At 49.3% G+C, this 26482-nt stretch overlaps 1 protein-coding gene across 3 annotated transcripts in view; it reads left to right on the top strand.

The window, feature by feature from the left end:
* Positions 1-15782: 15782 nt before the first annotated feature.
* Positions 15783-26482, top strand: part of LOC119964547 (riboflavin-binding protein-like) — a 66414-nt gene continuing 55714 nt past the window's right edge. Inside the window, exons 1-2 of one of the 3 annotated variants that reach the window (XM_038794186.1) lie at positions 15783-15972; positions 24800-24964. In XM_038794186.1, the coding sequence (XP_038650114.1) occupies positions 24820-24964 (145 nt within the window). In that variant the 5' untranslated portion in view covers positions 15783-15972; positions 24800-24819. The other 2 variants (XM_038794188.1, XM_038794187.1) reach the window with 2 other exon arrangements.

The raw sequence follows: 26482 nt of genomic DNA, 5'->3' as shown, positions 1-26482 counted from the left end.
TCATCAGTGTGCATGCCCAGAGCCCAGCAGGAAACACCGCCTCCTCCTGACATCAGCTTCCTGACCCAGGAGAAGATTTTTAAAAAGTTCAATGCAGTCTTCCTGCCGGAAGTGATGGCAGAGAAGAGGCCACGCGCCCCGAACACTGACGTCACGTGCTCTGGGCACGATTGCGATTCCTCCATTTTGTCAGCAACAAACAAGCAACAGGACTGTAAAATTTAAAATGGATCATTTTGTTATAAGGAAGAGAGGGCCAGAGACACATACAGGCCAGGATCTCAGAGCTAAACCTGCTGGAGAGAATGGCTCACAGCAGGACAAAGCAGTGGGGGTGTGAGCTGGTCAGGAGAGTCCACAACAGGAGAAAGCAGGGCTGGTGCGAGCTCCAAGACCTCTGATGAACAACCCATACAGAAATGTAACATTGAATGACAAAGCAAGTGAGATCGTGAGGACCAAGGAGTCTGACCTGTCGCATTCAGCATTGGGAACTGCCACGAGCTTCCCGACACTCAGCCCATCGAGGCCTTCACTGCTATAAAATATTAATTCGTCCACTTAACAAGGCGACGCGGTCTTCACACCAATAGATGGCCCCACCGGCTGATTCGTCGGGACTGCACATGCCAGCCCCCCGCTAACAAGTGTTATGGGCCAGGGTTTAGAAAACCCCAAAGTGTATCATGGAGTTTACCTGACCCACAACTTTTAATAGATTGTGGTATGGGGAGCACACGGCCCACTCTACAGGTGTGGTACAGCAGAAATGGAAAAGTATTTTTTAAAGCAAAATAATTTCATAGATTTCATAGAATTTACAATGCAGAAGAAGGCCATTCAGCCCATCGAGTCTGCACCGGCTCTTGGAAAGAGCATCCTACCAAGCCCACACCTCCACCCTATCCCCATAACCCAGTAACCCCATCCAAAACTTAGGGGAATTTTGGACACTAAGGGGAATTTAGTATGGCCAATCCACCTAACCTGCCCATCTTTGGACTGAGGTTGGAAACCGGAGCACCCGGAGGAACTCACGCACACATGGGGAGAACGAGCAGACTCCGCAGACAGTGACCAAGCCGGGAATCGAACCTGGGACCCTGGAGCTGTGAAGCAATTGTGCTAATCACAATGCTACCATGCTGCTAATGGTTATTCTATGAACAGAGAACAAAGTAAAGTACAGCACAGGAACAGACCCTTCGGACCTCCAAGCCTGTGCCGGCCGTGCTGCTCATCTAAACTAAAATCTTCTACACTTCCTGTGTCCGTATCCCTCTATTCCCATCCTATTCATGTATTTGTCAAGATGCCCCTTGAATGTCACTATTAACCCTGCTTCCATCACCTCCTCCGGCAGCGAGTTCCAGACACCCACTACCCTCTGTGTGAAAAACGTGCCTCGTACATCTCCTCTAAACCTTGCCCCTCACACCTTAAACCTATGCCCTTTCGTAATTGACCCCTGTACCCTGAGGAAAAGTCTCTGACTATCCACTTTGTCTATGCACCTCATAATTTTGTAGACCTCTATCAGGTCGCCCCTCAACCTCCGTCGTTCCAGTGAGAACAAACCGAGTTTATTCCAACCGTTCCTCATAGCTAATGCCCTCCATACCAGGCAACATCTTGGTAAATCTCTTCTGCAGACTCTCTAAAGCCTCTACATCCTTCTGGTAGTGTGGTTACCAGAATTGAACACTATACTCCAAGTGTGGCCTAACTAAGGTTCTATACAGCTGCAACATGACTTCCCAATTTTTATACTCAATGCCCCGGCCAATGAAGGCAAGCATGCCGTATGCCTTCTTGACTACCTTCTCCACCTGTGTTGCCTCTTTCAGTGACCTGTGAACCTGTACACCTAGATCTCTCTGACTTTCAATACTCTTGAGGGTTCTACCATTCACTGTATATTCCCTACCTGCATTAGACCTTCCAAAATGCAGTACCTCACATTTGTCCAGATTAAACTCCATCTGCCATCTCTCTGCCCAAGTCTCCAAACGATCTAAATGCTGCTGTATCCTCTGACAGTCCTCATCGCTATCCGCAATTCCACCAACCTTTGTGTCGTCTGCAAGTTTTCTAATCAGACCAGTTACATTTTCGTCCAAATCGTTTATATATACTACGAACAGCAAAGGTCCCAGCACTGATCCCTGCGGAACACCACTGGTCACAGCCCTCCAATTAGAAAAGCACCCTTCCATTGCTACTCTCTGCCTTCTATGACCTAGCCAGTTCATTATCCATCTTGCCAGCTCACCCCTGATCCCGTGTGACTTCACCTTTTGTACCAGTCTATCATGAGGGACCTTCTCAAAGGCCTTACTGAAGTCCATACAGACAACATCCACTGCCCTACCTGCATCAATCATCTTTGTGACCTCTTCGGAAAACTCTATCAAGTTAGTGAGACATGACCTCCCCTTCACAAAACCATGCTGCCTCTTGCTAATACGTCCATTTGCTTCCAAATAGGAGTAGATCCTGTCTCAAAGAATTCTCTCCAGTAATTTCCCTACCACTGACGTACGGCTCACCGGTCTGTAGTTCCCTGGATTATCCTTGCTACCCTTCTTAAACAAAGGAACAACATTGGTTATTCTCCAGTCCTCCGGGACATCATCTGAAGACAGTGAGGATCCAAAGATTTCCGTCAAGGCCTCAACAATTTCCTCTCTAGCCTCCTTCAGTAATTTGGGGTAGATCCCATCAGGCCCTGGGGTCTTATCTACCTTAATATTTTTCAAGACGCCCAACACCTCGTCTTTTTGGATCTCAATGTGACCCAGGCTATCTACACACCCTTCTCCAGTGAACTCAAGTTAACCTTTTTAAAACATACAATGAACATCTTAGCAACCCCCAAAGAATACAACACTACGTAATCCTTAAGCTGTCCTTTTAACATCCAGAAGACTTTAAAAAAACCTTTAAACAGAAGCACATCAGGTTAAAGTCACTACTGAGAGCAGTTATTAGTTCTAAATCACCAAAGGATCGATTTACAGTTTTTAGACTACAGAGAGAGAGATGAATAGCCCTTCTGGCTGTGACTGCAGCGATCCAGCTCTGAAAACGAAACTAAAACACACCCTGCAGCAAACAGCCTAAAATGAAAGTAAAAAGCTGACAGACAGCCCAGCTCTACCCACACTCTGACATCACTGATAAACACCCATTTCTTAAAGGTACATTTCTTAAACACCCATTTCTTAAAGGTACTCTCACATGACACAAGGGAGAGCAGCATATCAACTGTTCCTTCACAGCCAACCCCACACAGCTCTCAGCCATGCGTCCGAGAAGACCAGCCCCCACAATTCGGGGATGGCGACCTGGGTAGACAGGAAGCACTGTTGCCCTGAGGGTCTCAGAGGGTCAGCACAGGGTAGCCTGTGCTGCCTGGGAGGAAGTGGCAGCATCCATCAGCTCGGGGAGCGTGACCAGGAGGACCGGCACCCAGTGCCATAAGAAAATCAACCACATCCACTCGGCCGCACAGGTGGGTTCCCACCTCTTCACTCACCTGAGGAAGGAGCAGTGCTCCGAAAGCCAGTGATTCAAAACAAACCTGTTGGATTTTAACCTGGTGTTGTTAGACTTCTTACTGTGCCCAACCCAGGCATCTCCACATCATAGCACCAGATGAGAGAAGGCCCAGACGGGTGGTGGGGCTGGACATCAGAGTTCCCACTCCCTACGAAGAACAGGCCTTGAAGGTCGAGGGGGTGGCCAAGGACAGATCTGTCACTAATGTAGAGACCGGCGTACGCGCAGACGTGAGGGTCCATCGGCCCCCACCCAAATTAACTGTCACACGTGCGTTGTTCAAACTGGGTTTGTGTCACCCACCCCCCCCCCCCCCCCCCCACCCCCCATTAGTACCAATGGTACTAATCACCTGTCTCTTTTCGCAACTGTTCTTTAATTCTGCAGTTTAAATGTTCTACAGCACCTGATAATTGGGGATTATATGCCACATGCCATTTGGTTTTTATGCCCACTACTTTAAGGATAGCTTGCATTATTTGTCCTGTGGAATGGCTCTCCTGGTCAGATTCTAAAAAAACTGCGGGAACCCCCACCTGGAGAATACTTCCTGGCTCAGGAATTTTGCCGTGCCCACTACGGTGGCTGTTCGGCATGGTCGGCTTCCACCCATTTGGAAAATACATCGACTAGTACGAAACAGTACTTGTAACCCCCTCTTGGGCGGTTGGTAGAGGTCCAATGTAGTTGATCTGGATTGACTGCCATCGTCTCTCCACTTTTCTGGGGATCCGGGTTGTTTGCTGCACAAACCAGACAGCCCGCACAGAAGTTGTGGACGTCTTCCCTGAGGCCTGGCCACCATCCTACCATCTCCACCCTCTGCCAGGTGGTCTCTGGTCCGGGATGTCTGGCCCCTGGACCCCCCTCATGTGCTGGTTGCAGGAATTCTTTATGGTACAGGCATTATCCACTTATCTCCTTTAACTAGCATGCCCTCCCGTATGACTATGTCTGCAGCTCCGTACGGACTCTCTACTTTCTCCTGTTTACAAATAGCAGCCAAGTTAGCCTTCAGGTTAGGATCCTGCGCCTGGACCATGCCAAGGTCTGGGGCCAAAACCACCCTACACTCCCTTTTTCCCGAGGCTGTTCCCTGATGTCCGCTCCCTGACCCTCCTCGCAGGGGTCCCAGGCCATACCAGTCCTTGCTCCTTCTTTTGCCAAGTGGCTGCCCGCTGATTTCTCTCGGCCTTGACTCAGTTTTAGAGTGTGCCTTGACCTTGTGAATGTACCTGTCTCTTTCCTCCCCTACTGCTGCTGCTCTCTAGCAGGGGTATGTTTGCTAAAGGCTTCCTGTCTGAGGAGGTGTACCCTCGGCGGGACCAGATAGTTAGGTACTTGGTACACGAGTTACAGCTAAGCATACTGTCTGAGCAAATGGTGTATGGGGTGGGAAAAATCTCATGGTGAGTGACCACATACATTACGGCTGCTAGTTCAGCCTATTGAGTGCTTAAAATAGGGGGATGTTTAAGAGGTAAGGCTCTGTCTGCCTCGGGATCCCATATTCCACAGCCGCGAGTTTTGTACCGCAGATACTGAGCTTGATCCATCAACATAGATTTCACAACCCTGCCCTAAATCCAAAATCAGCGTACCATACTCCCTCTACCAAGCTTTGATGCGGCTCCTCTGGGTAAATTAAGTTGGCTGCGAGCTTGGGCTCGCACAGCTCTTTAACCTGCAGTGCCATCTGGGAGAGGAGAAGAGTCCAGCGAGTGATCCTTGTACTGCTCACTGTCCCATCTTTCATTATCCTATTTAACAACATTTGGCTTGGGGTGTGGTGTGTAAGGAGAGTGATGCGGTACATTCTAATGAAAACCTGTACCCTTTTCACTGCCCAGTGGGTGGCTAGCATGTGGCGCTCACAGTTGGAATGCCCCCTCTTTACCTCCATGAGGACCCTGGAGGAGTACATTACTGGCCTCTGCCAACCGTGTCGTTCCTGGAGCAACACTGCACCTAGGCTGTTACTACTGGCTGCCACCTCCAGAAAACATTCCCCTCTAGCTTCAATCGCTCCCAGGGCTGGTGCTTTCTGCAGATCCTACCTGTGCTTTCTTGGGGTTGACCTTTAAACCACTTTTTCTCAGTAACTCCAGTAATTCATTTACTAAGGGGCCGAGCTCTTCACTGTTATCAGTGAATAGCAGCACATCGTCCACATACTGTATTAATTGACTCTTTTAAACAGTCTGCCATAGATTGACGGAAAATACTTGGGCTTTTGTGAAAACCCTGAGGGAGACAGCTCCATGTGTACTGCTGCCTCTTAAATGTAAAGGCAAAGTTGTACTGATCTTCTTTCCTAACTGGGATGGACCAGACGCTGTTAGAAATGTCTAATACAGTAAAAGCGGATGCAGATGCTGGAATTTCCCCTAACAAATCTGCCACAGCTGCCACTGGCGGGGCACAGTCAGGGATATTCTTGTTGAGGACAGTATAATCTACCATGGTCTTCCATGAGTTGTCCGGCTTTCTTGCTGGCCAGAGTGGAAGGCTTTTCTACCTCTCTCTCTCCATTCCTATATGCCAGGGTCAGTTTCCATTTTAAAAAATATATAATTTCAGAGTACCCAATTAATGTTTTTTCTAATTAAGGGGCAATTTAGCGTGGCCAATCTACCTACCCTTTGGGTTGTGGGCGTGAAACCCACGCACAAACTGGGAGAATGTGCAAATTCCACACAGAGAGTGACCCAGAGCCAGGATCGAACCTGGGGCCTCGGCACCATAGGCAGCAGTGCTAACAACTGTACCACCGTTCTGCCCTGCCAGGGTCCGTTTCCTAATCACTTTGTCCTGTTGACTTCTTTATTTCTATGTGAACCACAAGCTGTTTCTTATATTGACCAAATGACCTCACAACCAGTATATTAGTTCAAAAGACAGTTTATTAATAAACACAAGACTTATCTCTATATGCAATGATACACACGGCTCCGCACTAAACTATACCTAATAACTAGGATGACCTTTAGTTAACTTCAAGGTGACCGGTTCTGTGCGGGAGATAAGTCCTTTATCTGTGTCCATGTGGTTTGTTTGGGTTTCCTCCGGATGCTCCGGTTTCCTCCAACAGTCCAAAGACATGCAGGTTAGAACATAGAACAGTACAGCACAGAACAGGCCCTTCGGCCCTCGATGTTGTGCCGAGCCATGATCACCCTACTCAAACCCACGTATCCACCCTATACCCGTAACCCAACAACCCCCCCACTTAACCTTACTTTTTAGGACACTATGGCCAATTTAGCATGGCCAATCCACCTAACCCGCACATCTTTGGACTGTGGGAGGAAACCGGAGCACCCAGAGGAAACCCACGCACACACGGGGAGGACGTGCAGACTCCTCACAGACAGTGACCCAGCCGGGAATCGAACCTGGGACCCTGGAGCTGTGAAGCATTTATGCTAACCACCATGCTACCGTCCTTGACCATTGACCATGATAAATTGCCCTTAGTGACCAAAAAGGTTAGGAGGGGTTATTGGGTTACGGGGATATTGTGGAAGTGAGGGCTTAAGTGGGTCGGTGCAGACTCGATGGGCCGAATGGCCTCCTTCTGCACTGTATGTTCTATGTCTATGTCTAATGTCCGACTTGTTGGGGGATGTGATCCAGTAACAGGCTGATCTTGATGAGGTTCTCATCATGTACCGCTCTCAAGTGCAGCACGTTGGTGCAGTGGTTAGCACAGCTGCCTCACGGTGCCGAGGTCCCAGGCTCTGGGTCACATTCTCCCCGTGTTAGCATGGGTTTCACCCCCACAACCCAAAGGTGTGCAGGGTAGGTGGATTGGCCACGCTAAATTGCCCCTTAATTGGAAGAAATGAATTGGGTACCGCTCTCAGATGGGAATGGCTGAGGCACTGCGGGTGGGGAGGGGTGGGGGGGGGGGGGGGGGGGCATGGGGTGGGAATGGCACCATTGGGAGAGTGGGGAATTGTGCACAACCATTATAACGCCTGTCACTGCGGGCTGACTTCCGATCCCTTGACCCATCTCTCCAGGCATCTCTCCCTCCTTGTGGCACCCACCCACCCTCCAGCTGTGGACATATCCCCATAGCTGTGTCCCATTCCTGGGGTGTTTGGATATTGGCTACTGCTTGTGTGGTGTTGCCTCCTGCATGCTATATGGCTCGCCCACTCACAGGAATCCACTTGGGATATGTGGTGCTCACTTAACCACGATTGCCAATTCCCTATTAGCAATATCCTTCAGCTGCACGGCCAGAGGCCTTGGCAGTCGGCGGGGATTATGGGTGATCGGTGGGACAGATGGGCAGGGACACGTGTTGTCCCCAGAACTGGCAAACAATCCAGGCGTTGGCATGGAGGTACCGTGAATGGTTGCTCTTCTGACCCTCCCTGAACCTGTCCCTCATTGGACACTCCCCATGGAGTGTGCTCTTCTGACCCTCCCTGAACCTGTCCCTCATTGGACACTCCCCATGGAGTGTGCTCTTCTGACCCTCCCTGAACCTGTCCCTCATTGGACACTCCGAATCCCACCTGCTGGCCCGGATATATTACCGGCGCCTCAGGTGGCGGCTGAACCCCCCTTGCCCCTGGATTATCATCCGTTCTCTGAAGCCCTTTCACTCCCACAGGCTCTCCCGGCCCGATCAGGCAGTGACCCAGCAGGGAATCGAATCTGGGGCCCTGGCGCTGTGAAGCCACAATGCTATCCACTTGTGCTACCGTGCTGCCCAAATTGCTTATTGTCACAAGTAGGCTTCAAATTAAGTTACTGTGAAAACATTCTGCTGATACCCTCAGCCATGGCGGTCACCGACTGCACGACGCCTTGGACACCTTCACTAATGGTGAACCAGACTCTCCGCAGCGGTCGCCACCCTAGCAGTGTTGGCCTTGTTGCCATGCATTGCCAGTGACATCTCCTGTGCTCATAGCCTCTGGGACTCCTACAAGCAGGCATGGACCTGCTGGAGTGCCGCTGACATCTCCCTCTGAATGTCCCAGCTGCTCTCTATCATCTCCAACAGCTCTGAGCACCTCTGTACCACAGGCTCAGCATCAGGCTGGGACGCAGCTGAGTCCTGGATCCAGCAGCCCTCCGACTGCTGTCCTGCCTGGGGGTTCCTGCCTCCATCTGATGTGCATCAACAGCTGTGTGGTGCTCACCAGATTGTGCCCCAGAAGCCTGACCACTAATGTTTCCCACCAAAATGTGTGTCTCTGCGCTGGCAGAGGGTGAGGGTGTCAGTTGTGATGTATCAATCGTGTCTTCCTCGGAGCTCTCCTGGGAGACTGGAGAGGGGGCCACCTGGGATGGGATGGCATTGTCGGCTGGAGGACCTGCAGGAGAATGGACATGTGGTCAGTGGGAGGGATGGGTCAGTCAGTAACTCACTTTTGACAAGTCGTCTGGGTGCAGCCTGATGGCTCTTCACCTCTGCAGCGTCTGCCAGCCTCCGCATGGGTGACCAATCTGTCCTCAGCCACACCAGTCACCTTCAGGGTACACTCCTCGAAGGAGGTGAAGGCTCCGGCACCCCACCGCCAGTCCAGGCCCTCTCCCAACAATTATGAGAGAGCTTTTCCTGAGGAGACACAGCCGGGGCATCATTAGCCACACGTGTGGTTCACAGTGGTGGGAGGGGGGTTGTGAAGGGAGGGTTGGGGTGGGGGGGGGGGGGGGGGGGGGGTTTGAAGTGGGAGGGGTGTGGAGAGAAGGCTATGGTGGGGGAAGGGGAGGGGCTGGAGGGGAGATTGGGGATCTAATGGAGAGTTGGGAGTGTGGATGCTCCCTTTTGGGGAGGGGGTGCGTTGGTGTCTGCTCACTTGTGCTGCCCGGTATAGATCGTTGACTTTTTTTCAGCACTGAAAGCCAGTCATCCTGGTCACACAACCGAGCTCACAGCTGCCGCCACATCATCCCAGGCAGCACTGGCTTTCCTATGGCTCACCCTCCGGGACTCTCGGGGGAACAGGACATCCCTCCTGGTCTCCACTGTGTCTAGCAGCTTCCCCAGGTCAGCATCTACGAATCTTGGGGCTGGTCTCCTCGGCGCCATTGTTGCGACCTGGCTGGGGTTGGCGAGCAAGTGCTGCTTAAGTTGTGCTCGACCTTGTTAGCGAGGGGGCTGGCAAGGACGGTCCCAGTGAATCAGCTGCCGAGCCTTCAATTGCGATGTGAAGCACGCAAAGCCTCGTTATGTGGATCAATTAACATTGAATTGCATTGTCGGCCTCACTGGGCTGAGCAGCGGGAAGCCTGCGGCAATTCCTGCTCCCTGTCACACAGAAATTCTTCCGGACAATCACGGCCATAGCCTGCTGCCGGGCAAACAGGGCATTTGTGACTTAAAGACTTGTGGGCTGTAGCTTGTGAGATGTCGCAGAAATCCCCACTCGAGTCCTGAAATGATCCGGAAGTGGGTATCCTCCTTCTCCACGTGGTACCAAGTCTGTGAGGACATGGCACAAGTGCCACACCATCCCCTTGCTGAGGTGTAGTCTCCTGCGGAAGACGCTGTCCGTCATCTGTTTGAAGGATCAGCGATGCCTATACACCTTGGATCGTTCTGGGCCTCGCCCTCTTGTTCCCTGGCTGGCCTGCAGGGCAGCTGGATCCGCAGAGTGTGGGTGGGGCCCTACACATGGGCCACCACCTCGAGCCTCTGCTAACTCTGGTGCCGCCGCCTTCCCCACCATCTGGCCGCCTTGCCTGCCAGCAGCATCACGAGGGCAGCTTCCGAGGGGTCCAAGATATCGTCCATACTGTTTAATATCTGTAAGGTATTTGGAGAGTGTGTGACACTGCCAACCAGTGGTGTCTTCCAGTCCCCCATTGCCCGCCACCCCCACCCGGCATGCCCTGTCCACGCACCGCCGGTCGCAGCAGGGGTCTCGGCTCACTGGACCCCAGACCCTGTACCCCAGACACCTACACATAACATTTCCTGGACTGAGCACTAGTCCCCTCCCAGTGCACCGTCTGGTCGCGGAAATGTCCCCGGTGCTGGAGCCCAGCCCCTGGGTGTTCAGAAGTTGGCCGCTTTGTCCTAGGTGTTGCCTCCCACAGTGTACAGGCAAAGTGTCCTGGTATTATGGTCTGATTGGGATGCGAGGCAATAAAACCCACATGCCAGATGGCTCGCCCACTCATGGGGATCTACTTGGGATGTGTGAAGTGCTCACTTAACTATGATTGCCAATTCCGTATTAGCATCAGCTTTCAACCGTGCAGCCAAAGGCCTCTGTGCTACAGGTACGGGGGTAGATCCCTGCCTGCTGGCTCCACCCAGTAGGCGGAGTATAAACGGGTGTGCTCTCTGAACAGCAGCCATTTTGCCAGCTGCTGTAGGAGGCCACACATCACTGTGTAATAAAGCCTCGATTATATTCTACTCTCTTCTCGTCGTAATTGATAGTGCATCTTGGGCATGCGCAAGGATTAGCTACAAGAGCAAAGATGTCTTGCTGCAATTATACAGGGCTTTGTTGAGGCCACACCTGGAATATTATGTGTAGTTTTGGTCTCCCCATCTGAGGAAGGATGATTTTGCTTCAGAGGGATGCAGCAAAGGTTTACCAGACTGATTTCTGGGATTGCGGGACTGAGATATGAGGTGGGATTGAGGCGGTTAGGATTGTATTCACTGCCATGTTGCAAGAGACGCACTTGAAGCTGGGAAACCACGTTCGTCTGAAGAAGGGATGGGTCGGACAAGTGTTCCATTCGGGATTGGACGTCAAAACAAGGGGGTGGCAATCCTGGTTAATAAAAAGGTGGCATTTGAGGTGGGGAAGATCAAGGCAGACCCGGGGGGGTAGATATATTATGGTTAGTGGGAAGCTGGAGGGAATGGCTGTGGTGTTGGTCAATATATACGCCCCAAACTGGGATGATGTTGCGTTTGTCAAGAGGGTGTTGGGGAAGATTCCGGACCTCGACTCGCACCGGCTGATTATGGGGGGGCGATTTTAATACGGTTCTGGACCCGGGGCTAGACCGGTCGTGTTCCAGGTCGGGAAAAGTATCAGCAATTGCGAAAGAACTGCGGGGGTTTATGGAGCGCATGGGGTGGGTGGATCCGTGGAGATTTGGGAGGCCAAGGAGCAAGGTGTATTCATTCTACTCCCATGTGCACAAGGGCAGCACGGTAGCATTGTGGATAGCACAATCGCTTCACAGCTCCAGGGTCCCAGGTTCGATTCCGGCTTGGGTCACTGTCTGTGCGGAGTCTGCACATCCTCCCCGTGTGTGCGTGGGTTTCCTCCGGGTTCTCCGGTTTCCTCCCACAGTCCAAAGATGTGCAAGTTAGGTGGATTGGACATGATAAGTTTGCCCTCAGTGTTCAAAATTGCCCTTAGTGTTGGGTGGGGTTACTGGGTTATGGGGATAGGGTGGTGGTGCTCTTTCCAGGAACCGGTGCAGACTCGATGGGCTGAATGGCCTCCTTCTGCACTGTAAATTCTATGATCTATGATCTATTCCAGGATAGACTTTTTCGTACTTGACGAAACCCTGTTTGCAGGGGTGGAGGTCACTGAGTATTCAGCAATCCTGATGTCGGATCACACTCCACACTGGATAGACCTACGGGTGAGCATAGGAAAGACCCAGCATCAACAGTGGAGGTTAGATGTAGGGCTGTTAGCGGAGGATGAGATCTGTGAGCGGATGAGGGAGGCCATTCAGGGGTACATAAAGAGCAATGATGCATGAGAGACCGCGGTAGGGATGGTTTGGGAAGCATTGAAGGCGGTTATCAGAGGGAATTTATTTTGATTTGGGCCCACAGGGAGAAGACTGAACAGGCAAAGGTGGACAGGCTGGTAGGTGAAATCTTACAGGTGGACAGGAGATATGCGGAGTCTCCGGATGAGGAGCTCCTGAAGGAGCATCAGAGACTTCAAATGGAATTTGGGCTTCTATCCACAGGTATGGCAGTGGGGCAGTTGAGGAGGGTGAAAGGGGCAGTATATGAATTTGGGGAGAAAGCCAGTAGGACGTTAGCACATCAGCTGAGGAAGCAGGAGGCGGCGAGAGAAATTGGGAAAGTAAAGGATATGAGGGGGAAGGTAGTGGTGGACCCAGGGGCGATAAATGATGTGAATCGCAAATTCTATAGTCGACTCTATGAATCGGAACCCCCAGCCAGGGAAGAGGGTATGAAGCAATTTTTGGAGAGGCTCGGGTTCCCGAAGGTAGATGAGGAGCTGGTGGAATGCCTGGGGGGCGCAATTGGGCTCGGGGAGGTGAGAGACGGATTGGGGGCGATGCAATCGGGTAAGGCCCCGGTTCCTGATGGATACCCAGTGGAGTTTTATAAAACGTTTTCTGGGTTACTGGGGCCGCTCCTGGTTAATGCCTTTAACGAGTCTAAGGAGCTGGGAGTGTTCCCCCCAACGTTATCACAGGCATCGATCTCTCATCTAGAACTGGGACAAAGACCCGGAGAGCTGTGGATTGTACAGGCCGATTTCCCTTTTGAATGCAGACGCTAAATTGCTGGCAAAGATTTTGGCCAAACGTATAGAGGATTGTGTCCCGGAGGTAATAGGGGAAGACCAGACGGGATTTGTGAAGGGCAGGCACTTGACATCCAACATTAGACGGCTCCTGAATGTTATAATGATACCAGCGGAAGGGCGGGAGGTTGAGGTGGTAGTAGCTAAGGATGCAGCAAAGGCCTTTGATCGAGTGGAGTGGAAGTACCTATGGGATATTTTAGGCAGGTTCGAGTTTGCGCAGGGATTTGTGGATTGGGTCCGGTTGCTATATCAGGCTCTGGTGGCGCATGTAAGAACCAACCGGGACCAGTCAGAATATTTTAGTCTCTGTTGGGGGACAAGACAGGGGTGGCCACTCTCCCCATTATTGTTTGCCCTGGCCATAGAGCTCTTGGCAATGGCCCTTAAGTCATCGAATGTTTGGCAGGGGACAGTGAGAAGGGGAGTGGAGCACATGGTCTCGCTCTACGTGGACGATTTAGTGCTTTATATCGCAGATCCATTGGGGGGTAATGGCTGGAATTATGGAGACACTGGAAGAATTTGGGCGGTTCTCAAGCTAAAAGTTAAACATGGGAAAGAGCGAGGAGTTTGCGATTCAGGCATGGGGGCAGGAAAGGAGACCGAGGGAGTTACCTTTTAAGGTGGTGGGGAGGAGCTTTAGGTATCTGGGGATCCAGGTGGCTAAGGACTGGGGGCAGCTCCACAAGTTAAATTTGGGTAAAACGATTGATCAAATGAAAAGGGATTTCCGCAGATGTCACATGCTCCCGCTGACACTGGCGGGGAGGGTGCAGGCGGTGAAGATGACAGTCCTCCTGAGACTGCTGTTTTTTTGTCAATGTTTCCCGATTTTTGTCCCAAAGGCCTTTTTTAGGAAAATCAATGCGGCGAGCTCCAGTTTTGTGTGGGGTTGGTAAAGCCCCGAGGGTGAAGAAAGCACTCCTGGAACAGGGCCACGGGGAGGGGGGCTTGACCCTCCCGAGTTTTATCAATTATTACTGGGCGGCCAACATATTGATGGTCAGGAAGTGGGTCGTGGGGGAGGGGTTGGTTTGGGAGCGAGTAGAGGCGGCATCTTGGAAGGGTATGAGTTTGGAGACTTTATTGATGACACCCCTGCCGTTCCTGCTGACTCGGTACTCCACAAGCTCAGTGGTAGTGACAGCCCTGACGGTATGGTGACAATGGAGACAGAACATGAGATTGGAGGGTGTGTCAGTGTGGTCACCGATCTGTGACGGTCACCGGTTTGTTCCGGGGGGGGGGGGGGGGGGGGTGTGGCTGGATGTGGGCTTTAGGAGGTGGCAGCAGGCTGGGATTGAGAGATTTGGGGATCTCTTCACTTAGGAGGGTTTCCCGAGCCTGGAGGCATGAGAGGAGGAGTTTGAGTTGCCGGGTGGGAATGGGTTTTGGTACCTACAGGTATGAGACTTTGTCCTGAAGCAGGTCCCAAGCTTTCCTCGCCTCCCCCTGGGGGGACTACAGGATAAGGTCATGTCAAAAACGGGGGTTGGGGAGGGAAGGGTCTTGGAGATATATAAGTTGATGGAGTGGGAAGGGGTCCCTATCGGGGAGTTGAAGAGGAAGGGGGAAGAGGAGCTGGGAGGCGAGTTGGAAATCGAATTATGAGAAAAGGCTTTGAAGAGAGTTAATTCATCCTCGTCGTGTTCCAGACATAGCCTGATCCAGTTCAAGATGGTCCATAGGGCCCACATGACTGTAGCCTGGATGAGCAGGTTTTTTGAGGAAGTGGAGGATATGTGCAGACGCTGTGGGGGAAATCCAGCGAATCAGGTACATATGTTCTGGGCGTGTCCGAAGTTGAAGGAATTCTGACAGGGATTTGCGGACATCTTGTCAGAGGTCCGGGAAGGGAGGGTGACTCCGAGTCCAGGATTGGCAATATTTGGGGTATCGGAAGATCCGGGGGCCGAGGAGGGGGGGGGGAGGGAGGCTGATGTTCTGGCATTCTCCTCCCTGGTGGCCCGGAGACGGATTTTGCTGGGATGGAGGGACTCGGAGCCTCCAAAGTCAGGAGTGTTGGTCAGTGACATGGCAGGGTTTCTCAGGCTGGAAAAGATTAAGTTCGCCTTGAGAGGATCAATTTAGGGGTTCGCCCAGAGTTGGCAGCCGTTCATCGACTTCTTCAAGGAAAATTGAACGTCAGCAGTAAGGGGGGCGGGGGGGAGTGGGGGGGGGGGGGGGGGGGGAGAGGGGGAGGAAAATGGGAAGCATGGTAGTGTAAGACCAGGACAGGGACCTCAGTACACGGGTAATTAGGAAATAGGGCGGGGGTAGTAGGGGACGTTGTTTTTTTGTGTGGGTCAGCCCGCACGGTTGTTTAAGGAGTGTTCAACTGTGAACTGTAAAAATTACAGATGCTTCAATAAAATATTTTCTCAAAAAAAAGGATTGTATTCGCTGGAGTTCAGAAGAATGAGGGGGTATTTCATAGAAACCTACAAAATGTTAACAGGCCTGGGCAGTGTCGAGTGCATTTAAGTGTTGGTGGGTGGGGATGTTGGCAAGCTGAGTTGCCATTTTTCCTCATGGTCGTGCATAATTAAATTGCAAAGATCAAAGGAATTTAAATCTGTTTGCAACATCCTTTTCAATGGCAGGGGCTGATCTGATTTATTTTGTTTTCTTACCAAACAGAAAGAACAGAATTGCTCAAGCTCAGCAGTGATGAAAGGACCAAACACAAACTATTTGATTGCTTCAGAGAACATACTGAATTGTTTGCCTTCAACTCTTTGTCAACACTTGTATTGATTGAGTTAGCATTTCAGACTTAACCAGACTTTAGTAAACCAATGAGAAACACAGATAGCTCACCCACCTGATCTGATATAAAAATGGTTGATAGCAGTTAAGCAGAGGTGCTCCTGTTTCCGTTGTCAAACAGGTATTGTATCTGCAATGTTTTCAGTTATGTATGGTACCATTTTGCTGTTTTATATTAATTCTGGGCTATTGGAAGTAAGCGGTAAACTAAAATTTAACCACAGAGGTAAGAGGAGAACGTAAAGACAAGATGGAAAATAAAGTGGCCTGAATGTCACCTTAATTACAAAATCATGTGGAATTCCTTTACTCTTGATCATGTTTTATTTTTTTACAATTCTGAATTCTCTAAAAATGAAAATCATATTTACAAAATTTAAAAAAGTTGATTAAATTGAATATGAAACCTGTGAAAGAATTCTGTAAAATTACAAGTACCGAAAAAATGATCACATTATTCACAGAGGGTGCAAGGAAAGCTAGATTACTGATTGAAGCTAAAATTAAATGATTTTTAAGATTAAGTTGTAGTTGTTTACCATGATAATCAACATCGCCTACCACTGGTACAAATTAAAGTTATGGAATTGTATTAATTAAGATCTCCAATGCTGTCTGTCACTTGTTGCAGTTCAAAAGGAATTGTTGCATTATCATTAGTGAAGTGAGATATTTGTACCAGAGTTAGCAACGTCACAAATTTGTGAGATTATTGTGAACAAAAGTGGGATGTCGCTTCTACTTACTTATCGTACACATTATTTTAAATTCAAAGTTTACAGTTTGGCATTTTAAAGTGAGATGTTAAGTATTTGCTATTGTGTCTGATATATTGTTCGTGTTCATGTATTTCCGTGTTTGCATAGTTTGGGTTTTTTAAGTATTTTGCGATTATCTTAAAACCAAATTGTTTTGTTACATTGATTGTATTTTATGCTGGAGTGGCTGGACATGGGTATTTCAAACATGATTAATTCCTGGTTTCCACTGCACTTGGTCATTTAGAAAAAAGGCAAATCACCTTTGGTAAACTGTTGCTCAACGAGAATTGTAATAAAAGGACCATTTGCAGATTGGCAGCTACAGGAATCGGCCTTAAATAGTCAGCAGCCTTTATCCCTGATTTAAATGAAGAGGTGAACTGTATTTACAGGTGGACAAATTTACAGATGATACAAAGGTAGGAAGGCAAGTTGCGAGGAGCACACAAAGAGTTAGTAAAGGGTTATAGATAGTTTAAGTGAGTGTGCAAAATGTTGGCAGATAGAGTACAATGTGAGGAAATGTTAGATTGCCCACTTTGGGAGGAAGAATAGAAAAGCAAGATATAAATTAAATGGAGAAAGACTGCAGAATTCTCCAGCACAGAGGGATCTAGGAGTGTTCCTGTACATAAATAACAGCAAGTTACCAAGTGGTACAGCAAGTAATTGGGAAGACAAATAAAATATTGGCCTTTATTGCAAGAGGGGTGGAGTGTAAAAGGAGACAAGTCTTGCTATATTTGTACAGGACATTGATGAGACCTCATCCATTGTGTGCAGTTTTGGCCTCCTTACTTAAGGAAGGATATACTTGCATTGATAGTAGTTCAGAGAAGGTTCATGCTGATTCCTGAGTTATCTTATGAGGAAAGGTTAAGTAGATTGAGTGTATAACCATTGGAGTTTAGAAGAATAAGAGATGATCTTGAAACATATAAGTTTCTGAGTGGGCTTGACAGGGTGAATGCTGGGTGGATGTTTTCCCCCATGTGGGAATCCAGAACTGGGGGCACAGTTTACAAAAAGTAGGTCTCCCATTTAAGACGGAGGTGAGGAGTAATTTCTTCTCTGAGTGTCATTAGTATTTGGATTTCTCTTTCCCAGAGAGCGGAGGCTGGATCATTGAATATCCGAAGTTAAATGAGACAGAGTTTTGATCGACAGGGGAAGGGTTAGGCAGGAAAATAGAGTTAAAGTGACAATCAGAGGTCTCAAATTGAATGGTGGAGCTGGTTTTATGAGCTAATTGGTCTGTTCCTGCTCCTGTTTCGTCTGATATAATGGACGGGTTTTATCGACCAACCCACCGTGTATTTTTCAGTGGCGGAGGCGGCACGCCAGCGGGATTTACCCACCCTGACCTTGTCAACAGGATTTCCCGGTGACTGCACCCCTCATCGCCGGGAAACCCATGCTTTGGTGTGGGACCGGAATATACCGCCACTGTCAACAGCCAGTAAATCCCACCCCATAAGTGACAATCAGATGAAAGGAGAAAATCTGCCTATCCACTCTATCTATGCAGAAGGACAAGGGAAGCAAAAGACAAACTAACACAAATGAGGAAAGAAAACTTTAAAAACTTGAATTCATTCTTGTATTACCAACCTACAAAGATGAAATTTTAGGCTATAAATACTTTTTTAAAAATGATTTTTATTGGGTTTTTTGCGCATGGTAGATTTACAGGTGTACACAAAGGGAAAAATAAAGAGAGGATAATAAAAACAAAAACACTATATAAATCAGAAACCACAGAAATAAAAAACCAAGGGGTGGGAAATTAAAAACTGGGGAAGTGTATATACATAGAAGCACTGGAGAGACAATTAGATTATACATGTCTTTGGGAGGGTAACCTCCCTTTCTTTTCTTCTGTTTTTTCTTTAACAGAAATACAAAAGAACACCAGCAATAAAAAATAAAACTGGGTGGGGGCAACGCCTGGAAATGGTCGGTTTTCGCTGTTGTTGTTGTATGTTTGCCTCCGTTTTGGCTGTCTGTCGTTCCTTCCTCCTGTGCTTTCTTACTTGCTATGCCCTGCTGTATTTGTTATGGTCGTTGTCATTTCCCGTGCTCTCCGTCAAGTTTGTGTTCCCTCGTCTTTCCCCCCCTCTGGCTCCCCTCTACCATTCTTTGCCCTCTCTCCTTCATTCTTCCCTCCCCCCTTCCATGCCCCCCTTTCCCCGCTCCCTTCCTTCCCTCCCTGCAGCTTCCCTTTCTTTTATGTTGTGTTTGGTTACCCCCTCTTGTGCTGTCTGTTTCCCCCGCCCCACCCCGGAACCCCGGATCTTTCCCTCTTTCCTTTTCTTTTCTCACGTTTTGGCTACTTTCCCCTGGTTCTTGGCTACATGATTATTTATTTGTTTGTTCGTTAGCCACAAGCAGGTCCCGGAACAGTTGGATGAATGACTCCCATGTTCTGAAGAAGCCATCTTCCGACCCCCGGATAGCGAATTTGATTTTCTCCATTTGGAGAAATTCCGATAGGTCGGACAGCCAGCCTGCAGCTTTGGATGGTGCTGCTGACCGCCAGCTGGATTCTACGGTGGGCGATCAGGAAGGCAAAGGCAAGGGCATCCGCCCTCCTCCCCATGAAGAGATCTGGAGGGTTTGATACACCGTAGACCGCCACTTTTGGGCACAGCTTCACCCTCATCCCACCACTTTGGACATTGCCTCAAAGAAGGCTGTTCAATACCCAGCAAGTCTGGGGCAAGACCAGAGCATGTGGGTGTGGTTGGCCGGGCCTCCTTGGCACCGTTCACATCGTCCACCACCTCCAGGAAGAACCTACTCATTTGGGTTCTTGTTAAGTGGGCGCTATGTACCACCTTTAGTTACGTTAGGTTGAGTCTTGCGCACGTGGAGGTGGAGTTGACCCTATGTAGTGCTTCACTCCAGAGTCCCCACCCTATTTTGAGCCCCAGGTCTTCCTCCCATTTCTTCCTCGTCGCGTCCAGTACAGTGTCGGCTCTCTCTACCAGTCATTCACACATGTCACTACAGTTTCCTTTGTCTAAAATGTTTGCGTCCAGTAATTCCTCCAGTAGTTTCTGTTGTGGTGGTAGTGAGTACACCCTTGTCTCCTTCCGAAGGAAGTTTTTAAGCTGCGGGTACCTGAGTTTATTGCCCTTAGCTAGCTGAAATCTCTCCGTCAGTTCATCCAGTGTTGTGACCCTGCCATCAGTGTATAGGTCCCTGACTGTCAGTGTGTGTCCCCCCCCTCTCCGACCTGTATCCACCTTTTAAAGATGGCGTCGGTACAAACCTATGGATGCTGCAGATGGGGGCTTTGTCGGACATTTCGGTCAGACCGAATTTCTGCCGTAGTTGGTTCCAGGTCTGGAAGGTGGCTACCACCATTGGGCTGCTGGAGTGTTTTTTGGGTGGGGATGGGAGTGCCGTCGTGGCGCGGGCCCGGAGCGAGGTCCCCCTGCAGGAGGCCTCCTCCGCACGCACCCACTTGGCTTCTGGCTCCTTAATCCATCCTATTACTCGTTCTGCTGTCGCCACCCAGTGGTAGAATGCTAGGTTTGGGACGGCTAGCCCTCCCCCGGACTTTGTTTTTTGACTGATCTTCTTTGGGATCCTAGCATTCTTCCCGCCCCCTCATACAAACGGCATGATTAATTTGTCCAGTGTGATGAATGGTATCAGTAGCTGCTGTAACTGTACCTTACCTTTAATACATTGGCCTTTTAAGACCGGGCTTGGAACCCTGGGGGACTCCGCCTCTGGCTCCGCCCCCAGGAAACGGTATATAAGATGAGGCTCACTCGGCAGCATGTGGTGAGCACACTTCTCAGCTGCTGTTCAGTTCTCTGATGATTAAAGCCTTTGAATTACCAATCTCTCCTGTGTCGTAATTGAGGGCATCTCATCCAGTCAGTTGAAAAAGGCAATAGGGATATAGATCGGGATAGATTTAAGTAGGAGGTAACTGGGAAGCACGTTCATTTTTGTCATCTGCTTCTCCCTGCGAGGGAGTCTGGGCGTGTGTTCCATCTTTGCAGGTCCTTTTTGACTTCCTCTGTCAAACTGGCCAGGTTCCACTTGTGGACCCCGCCCAGTCATGTGCGATTTGGACCCCCAGATAGCGGAATTTGTGTCTGGCTTGTTTAAATGTAAATTCCCTCAGCACTGCCCCTCCCCCTTGCGGGTTCACTGGGAAGATCTCGCTTTTGCTCATATTGAGTTTGTTGCCCGAGAAGGCACCAAACTCTTTCAGGAGCGCGATGATTCCTTCCATGCTGCTTTGTGGGTCTGAGATGTAGAGGAGCAGGTCATCTGCGTAGAGTGAGACTCTGTGCTCTCTGCCTCCCCGTTGGATCCCCCTCCAGTTTTTTGCTGTTCTGAGAGCGATCGCTAGGGCAAACAGCAGTGGGGACAGTGGGCATCCCTGCCTGGTACCCCTGTGCAGCTGGAAGTACTGGGGGTTGGTGTTGTTTGTCCGCAGGCTTGCCATGGGAGTGTTGTACAGGGGCTTCACCCAGGAGGTGAACTCTGATCCGAACCTGAACCGTTCCAGTACCTCTGAGGTACTGCCACTCGACTCTGTGAAAAGCCTTTTCTGTGTCCAGGGGGACGATCACCTCTGGTGTTCTCTCCCCGGATGGGGTCATTATCACATTCAGCGTGCGCCAGATGCTTGACGTTAGCTGTCTACCTTTGACAAAGCTCGTCTGGTCCTCTGCGACCACCTCTGGAATGCAGCCCTCCTAGCCTTTTAGCTAGGATTTTGGCCAGTACTTTGGCATCTACATTTAGTACTGAGATGGGTCTGTATGACCCGCGTAGGTTGTAAATACTTGATGCATTTCCTTCCTCCGCACCCCTGCTTTTCAAACTCGGACCCAATTAAAACCTGTAGAAATTGAGGGGCAGCATGGGGGAGGGGGAAGGGATGAATAGATGAAAGGAGGAGGATCTGAGGTGAAAAAGAATAGTGGTTAGCACGGCTTCCTCACAACGCCGAGGACCCGGGTTTGATCCTGGCCCCGGGCCACTGTCTGTGTGGAGTTTGCACATTCTCCCCGTGTGTGCGTGGGTCTCACCCCACAACCCAAAAAGATATGCAGGGTAGATGAATTGGCTGTGCTAAATTGCCCCTTAATTGGAAAAAATGAATTGGCTGCTCTAAAGTTAGAAAAAGAAAAGAAAATCTGCAGAAATTATGCTTGGATTGATATATTTCCTGCATGCTATCTTTTTTGTGTCCCTGCCTTTGTGGACTTTGTCTTCTTTTGTCAATTATCTCTTTGTATATTCTTTGTATCTCACTCTGTGTTCATTCCGTCCCTCAATTTCCCACCCCCTCAATCTTTTCCCTTTGCTTCTGTTCTGTGCTTGCATTCGAACTCTGATCTTTATTTATTTGCACAATATCTATGACCTGTATTGTCTATCCTTTGCATTCTTTCTTGCTGAATTTTCACTCCACCCTAACTTCCACATGTTGCTTCCATTCATTTGGTTTCTCCTCCATTCTGTTGACTCCATCCTTTTTTTTCCTCCTATATTATTCCTGTTTTAATTCTGTCTCTTTTACTCCCTTAATTTATTTTTGTTCACTTTTTATTTCTACATTCTGGGAGTGCGAAATTGGGCTCAAGCACCAAAAATGGGCCGCGATTCTCCGCAACCACGATGGGTGGGAGAATAGTGGGCGGTCCGCACCCGCACCTCCCGCTATTCTCCCACCCCCCCCCCCCCCAAAATGGCGTATCCGGTTTTCCGGCACGCCGCTCAGAGAAACGCTGCCCGCCGTTTTTCACGGCGACCCGCGATTCTCCGACCCGGATGGGCCGAGCGGCCTGCCATTCCCGACCTGTTCACGACGGCGGCAACCACACCCGGTCGCTGCCATCGTGAACATGGCGTGCCAGGTAAGTGTGGGGCCTGTGGGGGGCGGATCGGGGATCGAGAACCACGACCGTGGTCGGGAGGGGACTGGCCCGCGATCGGTGCCCACCGATCGTCGGTCCGGCGTCTCAAGGGGCGCACTCTTTCCCCTCCGCCGCCCCGCAAGATCAAGCCGTCATGTCTTGTGGGGCGGCTGAGAGGAAAGACGGCAACCGCGCATGCGCGGGTTTGAGCTGTCCAACCCGCTCATTCGCGGCTGACGTCATTAGGCTCCGCCGCGGCGTCATTCTTGGCGCGCCGGGCCTTGAAGCCAGGGACAAGGCCCAGCCGCCGGGTTTCCCGGTACGGCCCGCCTATCCCCCCCCGGGTAGGGGAGAATAGGGGGCCAGGAGAGGCTTCCGACGCTGTTGTGAACCTCTTCAGGTTTCACGACAGCGTCGTGCCTTGTGGAGAATTCCGCCCATGGTGTCTGATGAGCACATGCATACAATTTGCTGAGAATTTATGGCAGACTCCACCTTGGTGAGGGTGTTACTTGGCATGCGCAATGACACCAATTAGCATCCAACACTGATTCAGTACCTGTCTTGTTATCCTCTTGGCGTAGCATAAGCTGCTTCCTTGATGTTCACTCTGACAAAGGAAGGTTCCGACGTGGAGATAACTTCAACATGTTTATTAAACTATTTACAATTCTCCTACTCGGCTGCGTCTCTACTGTTAATCCTTCTATAGCTACTCAGACTGACGAACCAGTCTGCTATAATCCACGTGGTGGGTGTGATGTTGAATCAACCGTGTGTCTGTACTCACTGAGTGTCTCCATTGGAAAGAGGAAGATCATGTGTGCTGTGTCCTTTATATATGGGTTGGTGTAATGCCCCCCTGTGGTAGTGTCACCTTTGTGTGTATCGTGAATGCCCATTGGTCGTGTCCTATCTTACTGACCTATTGGTTGAGTATCTGTGTGTCATGTCTCTGGTGCTCCCTCTAGTGTCTAGCTAGTCTACCTGTACTTACATTAACCCTTTGTGTATCTACAGTGATGCACATCACCACAGTACCAGTGGTGATATTTTTAAGCTCCATGATCCAGTTTACTCCCTCTCTTAACCGCGCACACATGAACACATGTTGAGCAGCAGGAAGGATACCCAGCCCAGCCGCCTGCACCAATACAATTTAGACAGATTATCAGCTACTTTCCACTTTGATTTCTTCTGGCTTCAATGCTTCTGCAGAAACCAATTGCTCACAGACTTGAGTGCGTTATACATATGAGCATATGAACATACAAAGTAAGAGCAGACGGAGCAACATTGACAGGGAGAACAATTAGACGCTGTGTGGAGCAGGAGAAAATGCTAAAGGGGGAGGAGGGGAAGAAAGGGGGAGAATGGCTCTCGGCCGAATGCCATATGGACTTAGAGTGTTCAAGGAGCAATTCTCCTACCTGAACCTTAACAATGAATAAAGTGTGATATATATTTGTTTAATTTGTTCATGGGATGTGAGCATCTTTGGCAATGTCAGATTTTGTTATCCATCCCTAATTGCCCTTGAGAAGGTGGCGATGAGCTACCTTCTTGAATTGCTGCAGTTCTTGTGTTGTAGGTAAACCTGCAGTGCTATTAGGGAGGGAGTTACAGGATTCTGACCCAGCAACAGTGAAGGAATGATAATATAATTCTGATTCAGACTGATGCGTGGCTTGCAGGTATGTTTCCATGATGCCCTAATTTCTTGCCCTTGTAGAGGTCAGAAGCTTTGAAAGATGCTGTCAAAGGAGTTTTGGCAAATTGCTGCCCTTCGATAAGGCAGTTTTCAAGGATATCTGCCACCTGCTGCAGCAATAACCAAGCCTTAGTGCAGGGCAATGACCTCATTGCTGGTGGCTGTGATGGCGTAGTGATAAACCTGCGTTGATCTGCAACCTTCCAGGCTGGAGCTGGAGAGATTTAAAAAAGCTGCAGTTTGCTGCAAATGTGGGATGGAGATCAGTGAGGCTCAATATTTAATGAGAGCTTGCTTCAGTTACTCACTTGCGTGGCAGAGTGAGCACACGGTTTCACGACGATTGTGGGTTTCTCCATTCACTGCGCACATATTGCGATGGCTACATGTCGACTCTGCCCAAAAGCAGAACCGAGAGATTCCACTCCCTCATTGTCCAGCTAGGTGGTGATCAGGGGAAGTGGACCATAGATGTCAATGCCTGGCACCGTGGCAACAGAAATATCAAGATATGGAATGGAAGAAATATCCAGAAATGTAACAGGAGCATATTACTGTTTCACATCTACTTTGCTTCTTTTGCAGGTTGAAAGACTGTACAGGTCATGATGATTATGTTTCTTGGTATTTCTATTGCAACATTGATTCTGGCAGTTGATTGTTATGGAGACAGCTGTCTGTCAGGAATAAATCACAAGGCAATGCCTGGTCCTGAGCCAGGCATGAGGGCGTGCAAACTCTACTCCCAATGTAAGTTAAAGCAACCGAACCAAAGACAAATGAAAAATGTAACAGTCATGTGCTTCTCCTTTGGGAAATAAAGATAAACTTTGAATTACATTGGAAAGTAAAGAAACAGAGAAGACCAACCATCCAGCCTGTCCTAAAAATCCACTCCATTGGGGCAGCACGGTGGCGCAGTGAGTAGCACATACTGCCTCACGGCGCCGAGGCCCCAGGTTTGATCCCGGCTCTGGGTCACTGTCTATGTCTGCGTGGGTTTCGCCCCCACAACCCAAAGATGTGCAGGTTAGGTGGATTGACAACGCTAAATTGCCCCTAAATTGGAAAAAATGAATTGGGTACTCTAAATTTAAAAAACAAAATCCACTCCATTGAGTAACTATCCAATTGCCCCATTAATGTCCCAGCAGGATAAGAGGTTGGCTATTCAGGATTGAGATAAGACATTGTGAATCTTTGGAATTCTCTACCATCGGCACCCATGGATGCTCCATTGATGAGTAGGTGTAACACTGACACTCACCAATTTTTTTTTTGGTCAGAAGAGAATCAAGGAATATGGGGATAGAGCAGTAAAGTGGAGTTGATGTCATGAATTTAGTGAATGGCAGAGCGGATCTGATGGATTGTATTGCCTCCCCCTGTTTCCATTGTTAGGAAATGGTTATTACTCCCTCATACTTAAGTTGGAATTGCGGTTTTAATTGTTTAATAGACTGCACCAAATATAAAGGGGGTTCAAGTGGCACTGTTGTGTTGTTGGAGAAGTGATTGTTGAACACAATGAACTTGGAGTCGAAGAGGTCAAGACCTGCTTTCTATTTCTCATTAAAGAGTTACCATTGGAGCTTAACACCCATTTTGTATGTTCTTGTGTAACTATCTGTCTACCTGAACAATCCATTCCACACCTTTATCACTCTGTGTCAAGTAATAAATATAAATTATCTGTATTCTTTCCCTCTTTTACGCTTGTCTATTTGCCCTGATTATAGAGTTGGTGGCACATTTTGTGATGAGGTGCCTTGATTCATCTGTATATCCCCACAGTGAATGATACCCATTGGTCATGAGGTTGGGGCATTAAACCTGCATAGGATTATTCTATGTTGCAATGATCTTGCCTTCTGTTACATTCCTATTTGATAAAGCAAGTCATGAGTGAAATTCACACAGAGGGCGTGGTCTAATGGAAAAGCTTCTAACTGTTATTTCAGGTAGATTTGGCTGGGAGTTTCTCCCAGCTCTGTCGGTGAGTTCCCCATTGCTATCTAACTGAAGCTGAACTCGCTGGCCAGACCTGCTCCTCAGAGATCGGCCCACCATTTTGAAAGGGTGGCCCAATCTCTAAGTGAGCTTGAGGCTCCCCCATACCTCCTATCCATGGGCAATGTCACTCCCCCACACAGGTGGGCACAACCCCCCCCCCCCCCCCCCCCAAGTGAGGACGTCCTGCTATGGGTTCGCTGAAGGTCCACCTTTGCAGGACTTCCCATGCACCTACTTCCAGGACACCTGTCCTTA

Source organism: Scyliorhinus canicula, chromosome 4 (genome assembly GCF_902713615.1).
Source record: "Scyliorhinus canicula chromosome 4, sScyCan1.1, whole genome shotgun sequence".
Lineage (NCBI taxonomy): Eukaryota > Metazoa > Chordata > Chondrichthyes > Carcharhiniformes > Scyliorhinidae > Scyliorhinus > Scyliorhinus canicula.
Note: the sequence above shows the minus strand (reverse complement) of the source record. Positions and strands in the feature narration are given on the sequence as shown.